The sequence below is a fragment of the Oxyura jamaicensis genome, chromosome 21, assembly GCF_011077185.1.
Source record: "Oxyura jamaicensis isolate SHBP4307 breed ruddy duck chromosome 21, BPBGC_Ojam_1.0, whole genome shotgun sequence".
Lineage (NCBI taxonomy): Eukaryota > Metazoa > Chordata > Aves > Anseriformes > Anatidae > Oxyura > Oxyura jamaicensis.
The window spans coordinates 3,423,598-3,440,469 of NC_048913.1; the positions used below are offsets into that span (position 1 = coordinate 3,423,598).

At 51.7% G+C, this 16,872-nt stretch overlaps 2 protein-coding genes across 4 annotated transcripts in view; one reads left to right on the forward strand and one right to left on the reverse strand.

Annotated features, from left to right (window-relative positions):
• The first annotated feature begins 4,701 nt into the window (after positions 1–4,701).
• Positions 4,702–9,288, forward strand: RNF223 (ring finger protein 223). Of its 3 annotated transcripts, none has more exons than XR_004755653.1 (2): positions 4,702–5,218; positions 8,003–8,137. XR_004755653.1 is itself a non-coding variant. In XM_035344408.1 (2 exons), exons 1-2 carry the CDS (start codon positions 7,617–7,619, stop codon positions 8,848–8,850), a joined length of 900 nt encoding a protein of 299 aa, XP_035200299.1. In that variant the 5' UTR covers positions 7,310–7,616; the 3' UTR covers positions 8,851–9,288. The 3 variants fall into 3 exon arrangements, 1 of the variants encoding a protein (XP_035200299.1); XR_004755654.1 differs by having other exon boundaries at positions 4,702–4,945; positions 8,003–8,123; XM_035344408.1 differs by lacking the exon at positions 4,702–5,218 and adding an exon at positions 7,310–7,668 and having other exon boundaries at positions 8,003–9,288.
• Positions 9,289–10,971: 1,683 nt separating this feature from the next.
• LOC118177041 (tyrosine-protein phosphatase non-receptor type 11-like) overlaps positions 10,972–16,872 on the reverse strand; it is a 40,076-nt gene continuing 34,175 nt past the window's right edge. Inside the window, exons 9-16 of the mRNA XM_035344407.1 lie at positions 16,333–16,488; positions 15,513–15,644; positions 15,184–15,338; positions 14,805–14,872; positions 14,073–14,224; positions 13,749–13,849; positions 12,809–12,927; positions 10,972–12,424 (exon numbers count right to left, since the gene is read on the reverse strand). Coding sequence (XP_035200298.1) covers positions 12,843–12,927; positions 13,749–13,849; positions 14,073–14,224; positions 14,805–14,872; positions 15,184–15,338; positions 15,513–15,644; positions 16,333–16,488 — 849 coding nt within the window. The 3' untranslated portion in view covers positions 10,972–12,424; positions 12,809–12,842. The remainder of the gene's footprint in view (positions 12,425–12,808; positions 12,928–13,748; positions 13,850–14,072; positions 14,225–14,804; positions 14,873–15,183; positions 15,339–15,512; positions 15,645–16,332; positions 16,489–16,872) is intronic.

The window sequence follows — 16,872 nt, forward strand, 5'->3', positions numbered from 1 at the left end:
GGCTGCTGCAGGGAAAGGTGACTCCATCCCAGACAGACCCAACACAAGGCTGGAAAAGTCCTGGTAGAAAAAAGAAAAGCTTGAGCTACAGCCTTGTATATTCACCTCTTTAGGTTCTCAACCCTATACCGTGGTGGCTCTCAATCCTATACCATCATTCAGTATTTCTTAGCAGAGCCTCAGAAGCGGCTCAACACACTCTGCGGAAAGGGACTTGTGTAGGCAGCTGCGTTTAATTTTTATTTTTTAATGGTTCTTTTGAGATTTTTTATGCCTGTGTAGGCACAGCAGTGTTGCATGAAGCTCTCACTTCTTGCAGACACTGGAGGCTTTGCTAAATTGTAAGGTGATTCCTCTCTGCTATACAAGACGGGCTGCACAGGTTCGTGGCTGTAGAAAGAAGTAAAAATTTCAGAGGCTGAAATCTCAGAGAGTTCATGAGCTGGGCATACACCATTTTCTGCCCCGGTAGCAGGTAGTAGGAGACACTGGTGAAATCTGGAGCAGCTCTGCCTGTGATACCAAACTTTCCTTGCAAACCACTGTAGAAGCAGCACAATTTGGGAAGCCAGCAGTCTCCTAGGCTCGGTATCACAGCTCACCTGTGATTTATAAACCACGGTGTATCCATCGGTCCGAGTCACTTACTCCTTCTGAAATAATGGACTAGGAAAAAAAAAAAAAAAAAAGACCTAGAGACCTGACCTTATGTGCAGGGAATGGATGCTATTCCTGCTATTTGAGAAGCCAGCCATGAGTGGCTGAATCATGCAGCCTCAAGCTGCTGAAGAGTCACGCTCACGAGTTCCAGAGTATCAGGAAAATTACGGCATTGCCTCTGTGCCCTGTAATGATTATCTAATCGTGGTGCTTCCCTGGTGACTACAGGAAATGGAGGGCAGTGCTCAGGTAGGTGCCAGGAGGATCTGGAGTTTGAATGAGGTAAAGTGCAGAGGACGCGGGACTCGGGTTTGGATGGGTCAGACAAGATGGGCAGGAGGCACCTGAGGGCCTCAATGCACGGCTCTAACAGGAACAATTTCTCTCCAAATCCACGTCAAGCTACCTTAGTGGATGTTTGTCAGTACTGCATGACTCTGATGGTGTTTCCCATTCCAGCTCCTGTTCAAAGCCTTCTCCCTCTGCTCTGGGGTCACTCTGCCATGCTATGGGGCAAAGCTTGCCCAGGCCTTGCTCTTTGCATGGAGCATTTCCCAACATTGCCTCCCCATGCAGCACAGAACTTCCCTTCCTATAAAGTCAGAGAGCGTCCTTGATAACCATAGTTACTGGAAGTTGCATAGCTCATTATGTCTGCAAACTGTCTGGAGATTGTCTGATACAAACAGCTACGGCAGGGCAAAATATAATCGTATTAGAAGTGTCCCAGGGTGAGTTCCCGTCTAGCTTAGCTGGTGACTCACCGAGGCTCTTTCCTGACGGTACACAATATCTGCTTTGGAATTTAAATAGCCCAGTCTCACCGCAGGTACAAACCGCTGCGACGATGATAAGGCTTCACAGCAAACACCTGGCTCGGCAGCTCGCTGCACGTGGAGCCCGACAAACACAAGAGCCCCATGAGTTAGCATGGGAAACATCACTTGGTAATGCTGTTTACCACTCCAGAGCATTACTTGCAGGAGTGTCAGGCCTTCTGACTCTCAGGAACACCAGAGGATCAAGAAGGGATGCTAGCCTGGGGCCAAAAAATTGCCAAGAGAGCCCACTGCTGGCTCTCACCACTTCTTCACCCCCCTGACTGAGATGAAAGCGTAAGGTGGAGAGCACAGCTATCGAGCTGGGCCCGTGCCCAAACACTCAGAGGCTGTGGAGGGGGGGGGGGGGGAATGTTTTCACTGCCTTCCAGAAGCGTGGGAGCAGGCACAGGAGTGCGTGAGCTAACAGAAAACACACCCGAAGCAGCACTGCCCTGCTGCAAGTGTTTAACCCTGTGCAGGATCCTGCTCCACGTTGCACGAGGGGGTTGGTTTTAGAGGGGCTTGTTCTCACCTGGTTCTGTCCTGCAAAAGCTGAGGCCAAGCAGGCTGGCTCGTGATGCTTTTGTGCTTCTTCACCAGCTGCTCCCTCAGGCTCCTCTCCTCATGCAAGACCTTCCAGGCTCTATACAGCCCTAGGCTGTCTCCTAATGAAGGGAAGGAGCTGCAGGCAGTATCCGAAACCTAAGCAAAAGAGAGCATCCCCAGGCGGGTGGCACACCGTACTAAGAAACTAGCTAGGGAGGGAGGGAGAGAGAGGTCAGAGGCAGCTTGGTGCTTTTTCGTTTATTTTCTTTGTTTTGCCAGCCGTCTTTATTTAGCGGCTTTAGTTTATCTACTGCGATGGACTACACAGAGAACGAAAGGTGTTATGTTGGAGCAACAGCAGCAGGGGTAAAGACAAGCCAAGAAAAGTGGCTAAAGCCACACTCGGCAGCGTATTTTCACTACTCTGTACTACACATGCTTCATTTCACACTAAGGAGACCAGCCTGCAGGTTTTTAAATGTCCACGTCCTCAGCCAACTGGTAGCTGCCGTTAGAAATAATCTTTTCCATTACAAACCTTCCTAAAGCCCCCCCCAAAAAATAAAGTACATACCCTTTAGAAGATCTCATCACTTCACCCACAGTCCTAGATGAAGGGCTGCTGGGGAAATAAGGAGCAGTGATGGTGGATAGCCTGCAATAATTGAAGGATTCAGAGTTTCAATCAGGGTTATTTGCTGCAGGTGGGGTCCTGCATGGTTGGGATCTGGCTGGGGCCACTGCCACCAGCGCTATGTGTGAGCCAGTTCCCATCTAAATACACAATGCAGACAAAGATTATGATGAAAAAAAGGCTTATAGTCCCATTTTTAAATTTATTTTGGAAATGATGAATAGAGGTCTGTGTAGATTAACTGTTCCTACTTAGCACCACGGGGTCTCAAAGTGCCAAGGTGCGGGGATGTGCCCCCACAGCTGGCTGCTCCCTGTCCTCAGGGATCCACCCCCAGGCCAGCTGCAGCTCCTGACACACTCAGCATCTTCCTCCAAGCAGAAGACAGAAATAACAGCGGGACAGCCTCCCACTCGCTTTTGGAAGCCAACCCCTTAATCATCATCATCATCATCATCCCAGCGTGGCACTAAACCTGGGCACACGCAGCGCTTGCACAGCCAGAGCCTCCGCGCAGGGGGAGGAGGGCGAGGGCAAGAGTTCGCCCCAGTTCCCCATCTTCTGGGCTGACTAAACGGATGAAGGGCTTAAAGTGTGCTTGTGGCTGATTTCAGAGCATGGCTCATCTTTCTGCTGATCGTAAAAAGATCGGTGTTGCTCCACTGACCACATGGGGAGAGGATCTCAGCTGTACCCAAAGCGTGCTACCCAAAGCAGCATCCCCAGGCGCGCTGCAGCGTTACCCAAACATCGCTCATTTTGAGCTCAATTTACCAAAGTGCTCATGCAGGTGACTAAGTGGGCAAGACGCTTAAATCCTGCCTTGCAGCCACTCATCCAACATCCTGCTTTGTCAGCCACGCGCTCCGTTTGCTCCCAGCCTCGCTCGTCCCCGCGCGGCCGTATAAATAGATGGGGCGCTGGGAAGCAACGCTCAGCCGAGCTGTGGGGGCTGTTGCTATCTCTCCTGCTATCAGTACAGCCTGCTGAGGGATGTTCCCCACTGATAAAGGTCTGGGAAAGCTGCTCCTAATTTGTCCTCTCCGTTGAGGCACTTGTTGGCCCGTGGGAGCTCATTGCAGGGACCGTGCCCTAGCCCAGGTCCTTCCAGCTGTGGGAGGATCAGGTAACCTTAGATTTAATCCTAAAGCTTGCTTAAACCTTGAGTCGTTTCACCATTCTCTTATTCCTGAAGGCCTCCTTTAGGGTTTCAGCTCGCCAAAGCTGAGCTGTGTGACCTGGAGTAGAGAAATTTAGAAGCCAAAATGAGTTGTCTCCAATTGTCACTAAAATCTGGGGGATTTAGACAGTTTCTGTCAAAAAAACAGTTCCATGCACTTTATAGAAAAGTTTCTCATCTATAAGGGACTTCCTGACACCATTTAAATAAATAAATAAATAAATAAATAAACACAATCTTGTACTGCTTTTTGAGAAACTGAGCAAAGCAAAGAATTATTTGCAACAAATGAGAACGAGGCTAAATTCGGAAGGTTTGTCCATTCCTCCTCGCCCCCACATCTGTTTCCTTATCTGCAGGCGGGTATAAATTTGTTGGTTCATTTATCTGGATCGTGAGCTGATGCCCTTTGAACTACAAAAGCTTTGCACGTTGAATAATATTTCTCTGTCAATAACTGCCAAAAGCTGCAAAGAATAAAATTCCTTCTCTGCCAGAATCCACACGGTGTTATTTTGAATTCTGAAAGCAGACGTAGAGCTGTACAGAGTGCTTCAATTAGTTTATAAACATCTTTTGTGCATTTAAATTTCTGCTGGATTTTTCTATTGCAACCTTTTTTTTTTTTTTTTTTCCTACCAATCACAAGAAATTTGACTGTCAGAATCCTGTTTCTGCTATTAATCTAAGGCCTTTTCAAATTATTTGTCCTTTGTGCAGAAACACGAGGAAAATAATAGTTGATTTTAGGTGTCCCGAAGCTTTTCTTCAGATGATTTCCTGCCCTGCAAAAAACATGCCCAGGATCCCAAGGCATTGAAAACTGGAGAGATTAATTAAAAAAAAGAAAAAAAAAACATCCAAAAGGGTGAAGAGCTGTAGGAACTTGCAGGGAGGGTCTTTCCCAACGCGGCGAGGACGAACAAACAAAGATTTCTCCCCGGCACTTCCCGGGGGCATTGGCCACCAGCGCGCTCTGCTCTCCGCGGCGCCTTATCGAGAGCATTCCTGCCTGCCCTGTTTGTCACAGGAACCGGCCCGGAGTGGAAGTGCCCTGGCAGCCAATGACGGGTTCGGGGTAATTGGGAAAGGCAGGTGGAGCAGGTAAGTCACCCCTAGGCAGGAAGGTATAAAAGATACTTGGATCGCAGCGGCGCGGCCACTCGGGCGCAGGGAGCTGGGTAGGTCGCTGCTCTCGCCCGACCTGCCCTGCTCGGAGAGAAATCAGAAAGCTGCCGGGGAGCTCAAATGCCAGAAGAAGGCTTGTAAATAAAAAGACTCCGTGCCTAAGCCTATCCTCTGGAAAGAAGACTCTGCAGGGGTAGAAAGCAAGAGCCCAGAACATGCTTTTCTCCTTCTAAACTGCCCTCTGACCAGGTATTTATAGCCTTTAATCTGCCGTACGCCTCTTCACTTGCTGTCTGCTCGGTAGCTCTGAATTCAAGATACCATCGGGGTTTGTGTGACAGGCCGGGGCTGGCCACGCTCCGAGCCGCGTGGTGTCTTTTGTCTGGTTTTGTGGCACGGAAAGAAGTTTTTCTCGAACTTGCTGAGAGGTGGAAAGTACTTTCCTTGGGTCTGAAGCTGAGCACATGTGGCTGTCCTGAATGGATTAGGTTTTTTGGGGTGGCGTTCCCAAAGTTTCTGGCAAGCCCAGGTTGTCAGCGGTGTAAACGGTCGAGGAAGAGCGGTGTGGCCATGGAAGTCTAAACCATTAAAGATATTGCCTTGTATTAAAATATTCATGTGATCGTCTAGTTAAAATAAATAAATAAGCAAGCCCAGCTGAAAAAAAAAACAAAAAAAGAGGATTTAGTAGCACAGCAGTGGTGTCCAGGAGAAATTTCGGATCCTGTGCTAGCTGCTGCCCAAACCCAAGTTAATTTTTTGCCTGTCAGTGCTACAGCACCACACCGACAGACAAAAGAGGCAGGCAGGCTTCCCAGGGATGGCTTTGCACTGCCTTCCCCCATCTCTGCTGTGCCCTGCTCGTCGTTTTTCCCCCGTTTAAACCAACTCTCTGTGCCGTGTCTCATCAGGTTGACTCATAACGCCAAGATAAACATGAGCAGGTTCTAAATTTATCAAAACCAGCGCGTATTTATGGTGTCACGATCGTCTTGAGCAAAGGAAAGGCAGGGGCAAAAGCTTGTCTCCTCATTTAAAAGCACCTCTTGGGAGCAAACCTCCCCGCGTTTACTGCCGGGATGCTGCCTGAGTAAAAATCCCCACTGAGCATCTTTTTCGACTAGGGTATGAAATTGCAGTGTGTGTATGCTCCCTTTTTGTGAGGCTCCCTTTTTGTGAGGTTACCTTCTGCTCTGAGGCTTTCTGCTCGTAACTTCTCCACGCCGAGGGCCTGCACAGACCCGGACATAGGGGATGGAGCGCTGCACAACAGCAGATTTTAGTAAAAACCTGAAGAGCAACAACAAACAAAGCAGAGGCTTTCCTGGGTCTCTGCACCAACCGGAGCTTGGATTTGTAATTCACCAGCATCTGCCAGACTGGGCTAAAAAAATGCATGGTGAGCCATAGCCAGAAAGAAAAAAAAGAAAGAAGAAGAAGAAGAAAAAACCATTAAGACAAATATTGTAACTTGCTGAAAAGTGCAGGTAGTCTAGAACAATAATTTAACTTGAGGAAGGGCTTCGTTTAGAAGAGAAAAAGAAAAATACTGAAGGCAAGAGTGGCTTTAACTAAAAGCGAAGTTTTCTTCCATAGGTGTAGCCTGGGTACACAAGGTTGGTTTGGCTCTGGCAGCGCTAGCTGTGATGGGAGAGGTGCGAATCCTCCGTTCTTACATAACGGAGATATTTCTGTGCCACGGGAGGAATACGCAGTCTTGCCGATGCCTTGAATTAGCCTTTTTTTTTTTTTTTTTGCTCAAGACACAGCGTGCAGCCTGTGTTGCTAAGCCTTGGCTGGATCGGCGGGAGAGCTGTAATTACAGCAGCAATCTGAACGTCTCTGACTTGTCGTGGGAGATTTACCGGTGACAAAGAATCAAGCCCAGCCAGTTCAGTGACACAGCCCCAGAAAATGCTCCCCAGGCAGGCAGCACCACGGCCATCGCTGCGAATTTCCTCCAGCTAAACACTTGCTTTCAGGCTCGGTGTATCTGATAGCAGAACGTAGGCAGCGCAGCGTTTCTGCTCGAAGATAACCGGCATCCAAGGTAGTACTTGGGTGGCTGGAAGGGCTGGAGTAACTCGGTTGTAAATCAATTTGCTGCGACTGGCGTGTGAGCCGCTCAGCTCCGCGCTGCTGCTTGCACAGCACCAGAGAGCAGAAAGCAGACGGCAGCACACGGCAGGGCTTGGGCTGTGCTGGCACTCCCCCAGGGCTGAGGACAGGGAAGAAATTCGCTTTCCTACGGAAAATGGAGCAACAAGGAAACGCTGGAGAATTCCCCCCGCTCTGGCACAAAGGCCATTTCCTCCAACGGTTCCTTTCTTGCTGCGTCACGGTGACAGGGGATGGGAGAAAGTTTGCAAAATTCCGTTCTCTCCCTTCCCTTCGGTCCCGCTGCCGCCTGGAAGACTTCAGATCCTGCTGTGCGTTGCCAGCACAGCATCGTTGGGTGGTGCCTTGCTCAAAGAGCCACAATTCAGCACCCAAAGCTCTGTCTGAGCGCACTGAGAGCATCACCCCCCCGCTGCCCCCCCAACTGAATAGTGTTGTCTGTCTCTTAGGCCTTGCTCATGCTGCCACCATAATATCTGAGTGCCTCCCAGCCTAGTAGACTGCTATCGTGAGGTCCCTGCTCGACCTCATGGAATCCTCTGCTCTCCTCCCTGCCCAGGTGTCGGGGAGCACCGGCTGGGGTAGGTTTTTGTGCGTTTTCTCTGCCCAGAGCGAGGCACCTTTGGGGAAGGACTGCAGCCCTCTCTAATGCCAGGGGGATTCTGGTGGAAAGGCTTTGGCTGGATGGTGGAGCTCTGCTGCTTGCTTGCTTCTTGGCAGGTTGTTCACCTTGGGCATGCAGCTTCCAACAGGCTGCGTGCTGTTCTCGCCTCTAGCAGGGGTCTCTTCCAGGCTCAGGATGCAGCAGAAGCCGTGACCTTGCTCTTTGGTCCTCTTACGGGGTTCAAGACAGGGCTGGTGATGGGTGTCTTTGCATTGTTTAAAACTAAAATAGTGTTTTTTCTTCTCTTCCAGAGTCTCCCAGGGCTCTCGTTATCTCCCCGGGCTCCGTCATGTCGTGTTTCACCCAGCTGTGGCACTCCAGCACCCCGGACTCGCCCACCAGCCCCGTCCCTGCGTCTCCAAATGAAGCCCCCATCCCCATCAGCCCCATCGTTATCACTTCCCCAGGGGACAGCAAGAGGAAAGCGAGGTCCCCCACCGACAAGCCAGGCTCTCCAAACCCAACCTCCCCGAAGCCGACCTCCCCCGTTGAATGTTCCATTTGCTTCAACACCTACGACAACACCTTTAAGACACCCAAACTGCTCCAATGTTCCCACGTTTTCTGCCTGGAGTGCGTGGCCCGCCTGAGCAAAGGGCTGCCCCCAAACCACCCTGAGGACCAGCTCCCCTGCCCCTTCTGCCGCCAGCTGACCAGCATCCCTCTGGAAGGCGTCCCAGCTCTCGAGACCAGCAAGGAGCTCCTTGCCACGCTGCCCCCTGAGCTCCAGCAGGAGAAGGTGCTCTGGATGGAAGGGACCAAGCTGTGCTGCCGCCGGTCGTCCGATGACCCCGAGAACCCAGACTCGTGCATCTCCATCGACGTTGCCATGAGCAAGCCCGAAAGCCCGGAGGCTCCCCCGACGGGGCTGGCGGGGAGGCTGTCCCGTTGCGACATGTGCGACGACTGGAAGCGCATCGTCCTCCTCTCGGCGCTCATCATCATCCTCTTCTGCATCATTCTGTGGCCGGTGCAGTGCGCCCTGAAGACGGGGAACCTCCGCTGCTTCACCAGGACTGTGGCGATGAGCAGGCCGGAATACCTCCCCCCGAAACACACCACGGCAGCCCCAGCCGTCACGCAGATCCCTTTCCAGTAGCAGCCCACGGAGGAGACACTTTGGGGAGGCAGGAGCAGGGCACACTGCCCGACAGCATCCCTCGCCGTGCCTGCACACCCCAGGGTCCCCACGCTCGTTCTGCGGCCGCGCTTGGGTGCAGGCACCCGCTTCCAGGAGCTCTGCTGAAACCTGTGCCTGCCAAGCTGTCTCCAGCCCAGAAACGCTCCCAGGAGCTGTCAGCATCCCTCTGCCAACTCTCCATGGGAACCAGAGCCTCGAAAGCTGTTGCAAAGGTGCGGTGGGCGACAGATTCACTTCTAGGACTGCTCGCCCAGAGTGGCGCATGGGCCTTGGCTGGATACCAGTGGGTGTAGTTCCTTCCACCTCCCTTGGGGAATAAAGGGCTGTTTCTTTTGCAAACCGAAGGATCTACATGATTATTCCTGAGAGGAGCTGGGTTTGGGAGAGTAAAGACATGTCAGACTTGTACAGGCAGATGAAAAGTAGCCTTATCCCACATGCTCGAAACATTTCAGTCATGTATTAGGTGCTGGAGGTGTTAAATGCTGCCTCCTGCTGACAAAACATAAATCCATCCCCGCTGCTCACCGGAGCTGTTACCAGCGTGACGAGCTAAGGCACTGCTGAAATTGTGAACAGAAGAGAGTAGCATTTATTTATATATTTTTTTTTCCTCTAAGAAGGTGCTTTAAAATCACTCATCCCTTACCTGGAAGGAGGAGCGTACCCAGGGTGAGCTCTGCTAGGCACACCAGCACGATGCTGCCCCTCGGTGAGCTTCATTCACACCTCTCCCAGGCAAATCGTTGCCAAAACGACAGAAGGTTCAGCTTTTGACAGCTTTACCCTCCTAATCTCAAAAGGTGTCAGTATTAAGACACGGGCCAGTTGCTTACACAATATTTTTATTTAATGCAGTGATTTTCCGACAGTGATTAACAAAAGCCTTCATGAAGAAGGCGGCTTACAATTAAATCTTGTTTATTCAAACACATGGATGTAAGACAGGATTGTATACAAGTACCATACGTGTATGTATTAAATTATGTTTTCTATGATGCGAGGTGTCAATTTGTAGCATTTACTCCACATTTTCCCCTCTTATTTGCAGTTGGAGGTGCCCACTCAGCAGTGCTGGGTCTGGCACCTCTGTGCCCTGGCCCAGTGCTGCACAATCCTGCATGCGTGGAGAGCTTTATCCTACAAGTTGATACTTACTGCCATCGAGGCGGTGTTTTCCCAGATGCAGCTGCCCCTGTAATTCCCTGATTTAACCCAAAAAAGGAGACGCTGCCAAGGCTGCTCATCTTTTGCTTCTTCCCAGCTGGATGAAAGACGCTTCCAGTCTCGCTCTGCAGCAAATCTGGTTTGAAGTAAAAAAAAGGCCAAAGCAACGGCAGAAGTAACCCAAGGCTGTTGCTATGCAAAACTTCTGCTGGGGGTGCTGTATCTGCACAGCACCGGTGCTGTTGGGCTGCAGGTGGTCTTATCTGTGCCAGCCACACGTCTGCAGAATCCCCCCCCCCCCCCCCAAGGCAATGCAGCAACTGCCTGAGGAATTGTGCTTGAGAGGGCTTCTCCCTGCCCATTCCCCAGTGCTTGCTATTTTCACAGCACCAACTTAAACGTGTTCCTGGAAAAAGTAGACTTAAGGCAGAGAAGGCACTTCCATTTTGCATTTGAGAGTAAGCCCAGCAAATTGATGCTAAGTAGCAGAAGTGCTTTGCCATGCACATCTTGCTTAGCGCTCAGTCCCACTGATGAGACCTAAGGGCAGGCAAGAGGGAAATAATATCTTCAGCTCAACAGCCTCATAAAATCTGTTGTGGTGGCAAAGTGAGCACAGAGATGTTCTCACAGTTCCAGCTATTCCGAGCGGTCTGTCACAGCGTCCTTCTGGGGACTGTCCCTCTGCTCTTCCCCTCCTCACCGCCTACTGAGGAAGAAGGGCTGAAGGTCTAGCTAACGCGCAGCTGAACCTCACGCTCATGCATAGTCAAAAGGAAGAATCAAAGCAAGTGGAAACAGGGCCCCAGGCAGTAACACTGGGGTTAGGAGACATCCCTGCTGTCCACACCAATCGCCACTCCCTCACTTTCCCAAAGAGCAAGCCACTTAGAAAGAAATCAAAAATAAAAAGCCTTCAGAATATTCAACATTTATTAAAAGTGCAATAAAAATAAACAGTTCTCCCATCCCTGTGACAAGGGACCAGGAAGACCAGCAAGGAAATACAGCCAAGGTATGTCATTGTGCTTTTGTTCAACCCCTTCTGCTCAGCGCTGGGAGCCAGCACCCTGGGCACCAGTGCCCCAGCACGCTGGGGGCCGCACGTCTGCCCTCTTCCAGGCACTTAGGAGGACATCAGCATCGGCCCCACGCATGCTCCAGACCTTCAGGCACTGACACTCAGCCCCAAAACTCCCCAGAGAGAGCATTTTCAGTCCCTGGTGTATCCTGCAAAAAGGGGTTCTTTGGCAGGGCTAGTTGCAGACTTCAGGGCCGGAACGGCAGGAAGCCCTGGGAGTCACAAGTCAAGACTTAATCAACAGAGCTGGAATATTCCACTCAATAACACACGTCTTCATGGCACTGGTCAAGTCACAAGCGCTCCTACAGCACCCCTGCTCAGCAGACACAGCACTTGCCTCGTCATACAGTTGCAAGGGGGAAAAAAGAGCTCATACAGCAAGGTAACGGCAGAGCTGCGCCAAGCTTAGAGGGGCCCAGCTCCACAAGTTCAGCTCAAGTCTAGCATCCTACGCTGTGTTACTCGCTCGGGGTGGCTAAAAGCACAGTGCACAGACAAAGCTGCTTTCCTACTCTTCAGCACCCTTCAGCTAGGTGGGATCTCCCATAGCTCAACGTTCAGACCCGCACCAGGGTGGAGATGCCCCCCTCCGGCCCCAGTTCTGCTCCGACACCGAGCTCTGTGGGCTCTCAGGCACGCGCACACCCTCCTGCTGCCCGGTGGCAGCAGGCACTGCCCGGTGTGCTTTGGCAGGCTTGCATAGAAAGCTAGAACTGGGAGAACCCAAAGGAAACGTGAGGAGAAGAATCAGAGGCACGTACACCCGGGGCCAGGCCGTGCTCTCTCTTCCTCACCTTCACAGGCAGCGAAGTTACTCCAGGAATTAGTCTAGAACCACTTCTAGCTTGGAAATGATCGACCTAATGAAAACATCCAAGTGCACTAATACTTTACAAACGCCCTAAGCGGGCAACCCTGGGCAAGCTCCTAAGCAAATAGTCGTTTCCATTCCTTTAACAATTTGCATGTAAAAAATAAGAATCTTAAATTAAAAAACAAAACAAAACAAAAAAATTAAAACTGAGCCTTGATGCCCAATGAATGTCCAGAGGCACTTCCACATAAATATCAACCTACTGATACAGGGGAGACCGGGAGAAGATCCTTCTCGAGAATAAGTTAGGTCAAGGCATGTTCTTAAGGCGCAGACTCTGCTTGCTTCTTACAGTCAGCTTCTTAACTCCTTGCTGAATCCAAGGTGCTGGGGGAAGGCAAAAAGGGCAAAAAAACATTGTCCGCAGTTGCAGCACGTGGAAAGGGTGGGCGTAAACACTGTAAATCCTGCAGGCCAAGACAAGAAGGAAGAAAGAGGGAAGGGTTTATAACCAAGAGAAGGTATGGCACAGAGCTGAGACAATCCCGGCGTGCGAAGTCTCTCTGACTTGTTTTCAGTGCCTGCCAGCTCCCCGAGTCTGAAAAGCAGACCTCTCCTTTGCAGTACAGGTAGAATTTTTTATTAAAGCAAGCATGTTTGCCTACTGAGATCTCATCACCCCGTTTCTCTGGCCACAGCCGCATTTTTAGGCTCTGTCAAGTTTCATCAGAGCACGTTTGGCTTCCCTGATGTGAACAGGGAGCTGTGTGTGTGCTGAGCTGAAGACCGGGCTCAGAGGCGAGGTAAACAGACGGCGGTGACACTCGGTTAATCAAGGGAAGCATTCCTACCTGTACAGCCTCCATACAGCTCACCTCTGACTCTTTATCGCCCCGTGTTACTCATCCCTGAAACCTTTGGGCTTTTGATGTTGAGGTTCTCGTAGACGGAAGCTGACTCATCATCCACCCTGTCAGGACACAAAGCCTTGTTATGCACGGGCCTCGGCTCTGGATCTTTGCCCAGAGGCAGGCAGCCAGTCGGAAGTGGGGAATGGCCCAGCCAAGCTCCCTTTCTCCCTCCCTGGCCCTGACACTGGTCTTGGGCCCTGTTATCTCGCCCTCCAGCTGAGCTGTCCCTCTGGGGTGTGAATCCAGCTGGGGAATAGAGCCTTGAGCCTTCCTCTGCATGCCAGCCTTTCAAGGGTGCAGCCTTTCTGCAGGATCAGTGCATACAGTTCCTGTTTTGTTTTCCTATTCTTTTTTCTACATACCCCATTTCTCTGGATTTTCCAAAATCTAACGGAAGGGAAGTGTCAGACTGGATGATAGGAAAAGGTTCTTCACCGAGAGCACTGGCACAGGGATATGGTCATGGCCTCAAGCCTTCAGAGTTTGAGAAGTGTTTGGGCAATGCTCTCAGACACATGGTCTGATTTTTGGGTGGTCCTGTGTGGAGCCAGTGGTTTTTGGTAGCTGTAAAACTCCCCCTGTGGCTGTGATGCTATTCCACTCCCTAGCAGCCCAGAGCCAAGGCTGTGTGGCTCCAGGCATTGAAGGCTGGGGTTTATTTCCCCCTTTCCTTTCCAAAGCCTCTGCAAAACTCTAACACATGAGGCGGGTGGGCTGCTACCAGCATGCTGACAGCGTGGTGGGATCACCTGCTTATTTTGAGGCGTTACCATCTGCCAGCCAGGAACAGGCTGGCAAGGGGTGGATACTGGGGACTACGCTGCAGCTATTCTCCTGCTGCTACAGGAATTTTTAGTCCTGGCACAGACATCCAGCTTACACAGACTGGGCCCGTGGCGAAGGTGGCTGCCCTTTGGCTCGGCCTTTTTCCATAGGAGAGTATCCGATATTCAGGTAGTCTCGCTCTTTCCTTTTATTCCTCTGAAAGAGAAAGCAGAGACATTAAAATCCCAGTCAGAGCTGACGCAGAAGAAAAGCCCTGCAGCATCCCAAAGCCAGCAGGGAGCAGTGGGTGTGGGTTTACTTCCACGCGCTCAGAGCAGTATTTTTGTCCCAGTCCGAAGGCGGCAGGGGAAGCGGTCGCGGTGCCTGGTGTGCACCACGGTCTGCCCCTGGATTTCCACCCAAGCTGAACAGGACTCACCTGTTCTTCTTCCAACCGCTTCTGCTCAGCCTCAATGAACTGCTGGACAGCCATGTAAACAAACTTGTACTGTGCCTCCGTCTGCACCATGCCCGAGCGCTGCCTGCGTACCATCTGGATAGTTTTGGGGATGTCGATATCACAGTCCAAGCCTGCTCGAGGTGAGAGAGGGAGATCTGAGGGAGCGGCAATTGGGTTGAAAAATTATTCATGCTTACGTGGTTTAAGAAATAGGCTCCTAATGGCCCCTGGAGCAGACCCAGAGCTGACCACGGAGAGTGCTGCAATAGCTCTGGAGTTTCAGGTAAGGGTGGCAGCCTTCCCACCCAGAGGGGTTTGGGGGACTCCTTTCCAAAAGGGTTTCCGGAGTTACACACCAATAAGAGAGGGCTGTCCAGGAAACCTTGAAATGCTGGCCCCATTGATGCCAAAACGAAAACTCTCCCAAAAGACCCCCATTGCTAAAGGGCTGTTCATGTGCACACCCACTTGGGGCTGGGGCTCATCTCTGCAGGGATGGAGCAGCATTTCTTGGCAAGCACAGAAGAGAGGGACTGGACAGGCTACAAAAGCCCCTCTTCACCCCATATGCAGACCAAGCCTGTGTCCTGAATGAGTCAAACCCACTTCTGGGAGATGATGCTCCCACTGCTTGCAGAAGAGCAGTGTTATCCCATAAGTGGGCAGGACGAGGCATACATTGAAAGCCACAAGGCGTGCACGGGGCCATACCTTGCCTGTGGATAATATCCACCAGAATGTCTATCACGATGATGGTGCCTGTGCGTCCTATTCCAGCACTGGAGAGAGAAAAGGAAAAATGACTGCAGGAGGAGCCTTATTGATCAGCCCAGCTCCCACACTCAGCCCCATCCCTGGTCCATCTCAGATGGATTTGGAATAGCTGCTAGAAAACAAGCCTGGGCAAAAGCTGAGCTTTTCAGGAAACAAGGGTCTAGCAGGCTGCATCGGAGCTAGCAATTCCATATCAGGGCTGCTGTTCCCCACATGAACCCACCACCAGTTTGTTTGATAACCCAGATGCAGGTAACAAAAGGAAGAGACACATTTCTGTTCCCCCTCCCCACGGCACTGCCCCGCTGGCTCGTACCTGCAGTGCACTATGATCGGCCCTGTGTCTGGAATGCTTCGCTGTGCCCGGTTCACTTGGTCCAGAAAGCTGAGAACCCCTCCCGGCTCGTTGGGCACCCCGTGGTCTGGCCAGCTGAAATACTGATAGTGCTTCACCACCCGGGGACGATCGTCCTGCAGGGAGCAGAGACCCACCGCCTGGTCAGGACACCCCACTTTCCCTTCTGGTTAACAAAACCGGGGCAAAACGGCCCAGAACTTCAGCAGTGGGACCACTGGATAAAACCCCTGGGGTCTCAGCTCCAGCCCTTTCCCACCGCAGCGTGGGGACAGCGGCAGAGGACTCACCCTATCCGTGCGCACGATCTCCAGCTCCCGCAGGTAGTAGCCCTGGGCCTCGCGCTCGCTCACGTTGTGCACGCAGATGCAGCCGTACTCCTTGGTGCAGCCCTTGTCTGGCCAGTAGCGGAAACATTTGTTCTGCAGCAACACGGGAGAGATGTTCGTTAGTGGGGAGCTGGGGATGGACCCCTGAACGCCTCGCCAGGGATTCTAGAAGGGTGAACAGCTCCAGGGTGAAGGTTTAAGAACCATGCATGCAGAGCGTTTCCTCGAGCTGTGCTGGGAAGGACCAGTCCTAGAAGTGATGCTTCATGGAATTCCCCTCCCCTGCTTGCAAGAGCAGAGCTATCCCTGGGGGGATTGAGAAGCAATATCTTGAGCTCACTTCTGGACTAGGTGGCTGAGAGCACAGCCTGCCCTCATTCCTAAACCAAACTGCTGGTCCTGCTCCCAGCTAGCTCTGCTCTTCACCAGAGAAGGGCCCCTACCAACCCACTCGCCTCGAAGCATGCACAGGGGCTGCCCAGATAAGTCCTACAACTACTTTCCTCCCTGACACAGCCTGCAACCCCCTCCCCTGCAACAGCTTCCCATCATTAGGGATCTGCAGCAGTCCAGGCAGGATAATGCAGTCAGGTTGACCACCCAGGATTATATCATTACTGATTCCACTTCACTTGCTAACACAAGCCCCTACTAAGCACCCAGCCTGGCTCTGCACCACCCTTTCAGCTCTGAAGGCCTGGCTTTGGGACTACTCCCTGCATCCAGCCTCACAGGCTGGCACGTGATGTAGGTGACATTCAGGCTTGGTGGCAGCGCTCACCCTGCCCCGCTCCACTTCCTTCGTTGTCATCACAATGACGTGGCTGTTCTCTTGGTACACCATGGTCCAGAAGTCGTTCACGGTGGTCTGCAGGCAGCCCTGGGTGGCTATGTAGATCTTGCAGTGCTCTGAGTTCCTTCCATCCTCAGGGATGCTCTGAGGAACAAAGGGTGGGGGGGGGGAGGGAAGCCAACAACACCGGAGTGAGGGACTGAGAATTGTTGAGCTGCAAAGTCAGCACACCTTGCTGGGCAGGATTTCTGAGCTAGGTAATTCTCCTCCACTCACTGCCCTCGTGGACAGGAACCGCTCCCATCACCAGATCCAACAGAAGCTGATGTCACCAACAAAACAGTCAGCTCGCCACCAGGGGCCTTGTACTGAGCTGTAACACACATTTCTGAGCACAGACTCAAGCCACCTGGCAGCTGCAGAAGCTGGCTGGGATGAAATGACCACAGAGGTTTCCCTAAGGCTGGTGCTAAAATGCTGCTGGAAATACACCTCTGGGCAGCTCTTAGCTTCCAGATGACAATTATA

What these genes read in the sequence shown, in the direction of transcription:
- RNF223 (XM_035344408.1), top strand. Translation starts at nt 7,617, where the DNA reads ATGGAATCCTCTGCTCTCCTCCCTGCCCAGGTGTCGGGGAGCACCGGC. An exon ending in GTCGGGGAGCACCGGCTGGG is followed by an intron (nt 7,669 to 8,002) that starts GTAGGTTTTTGT and finishes CTTCTCTTCCAG; the next exon opens with AGTCTCCCAGGGCTCTCGTT.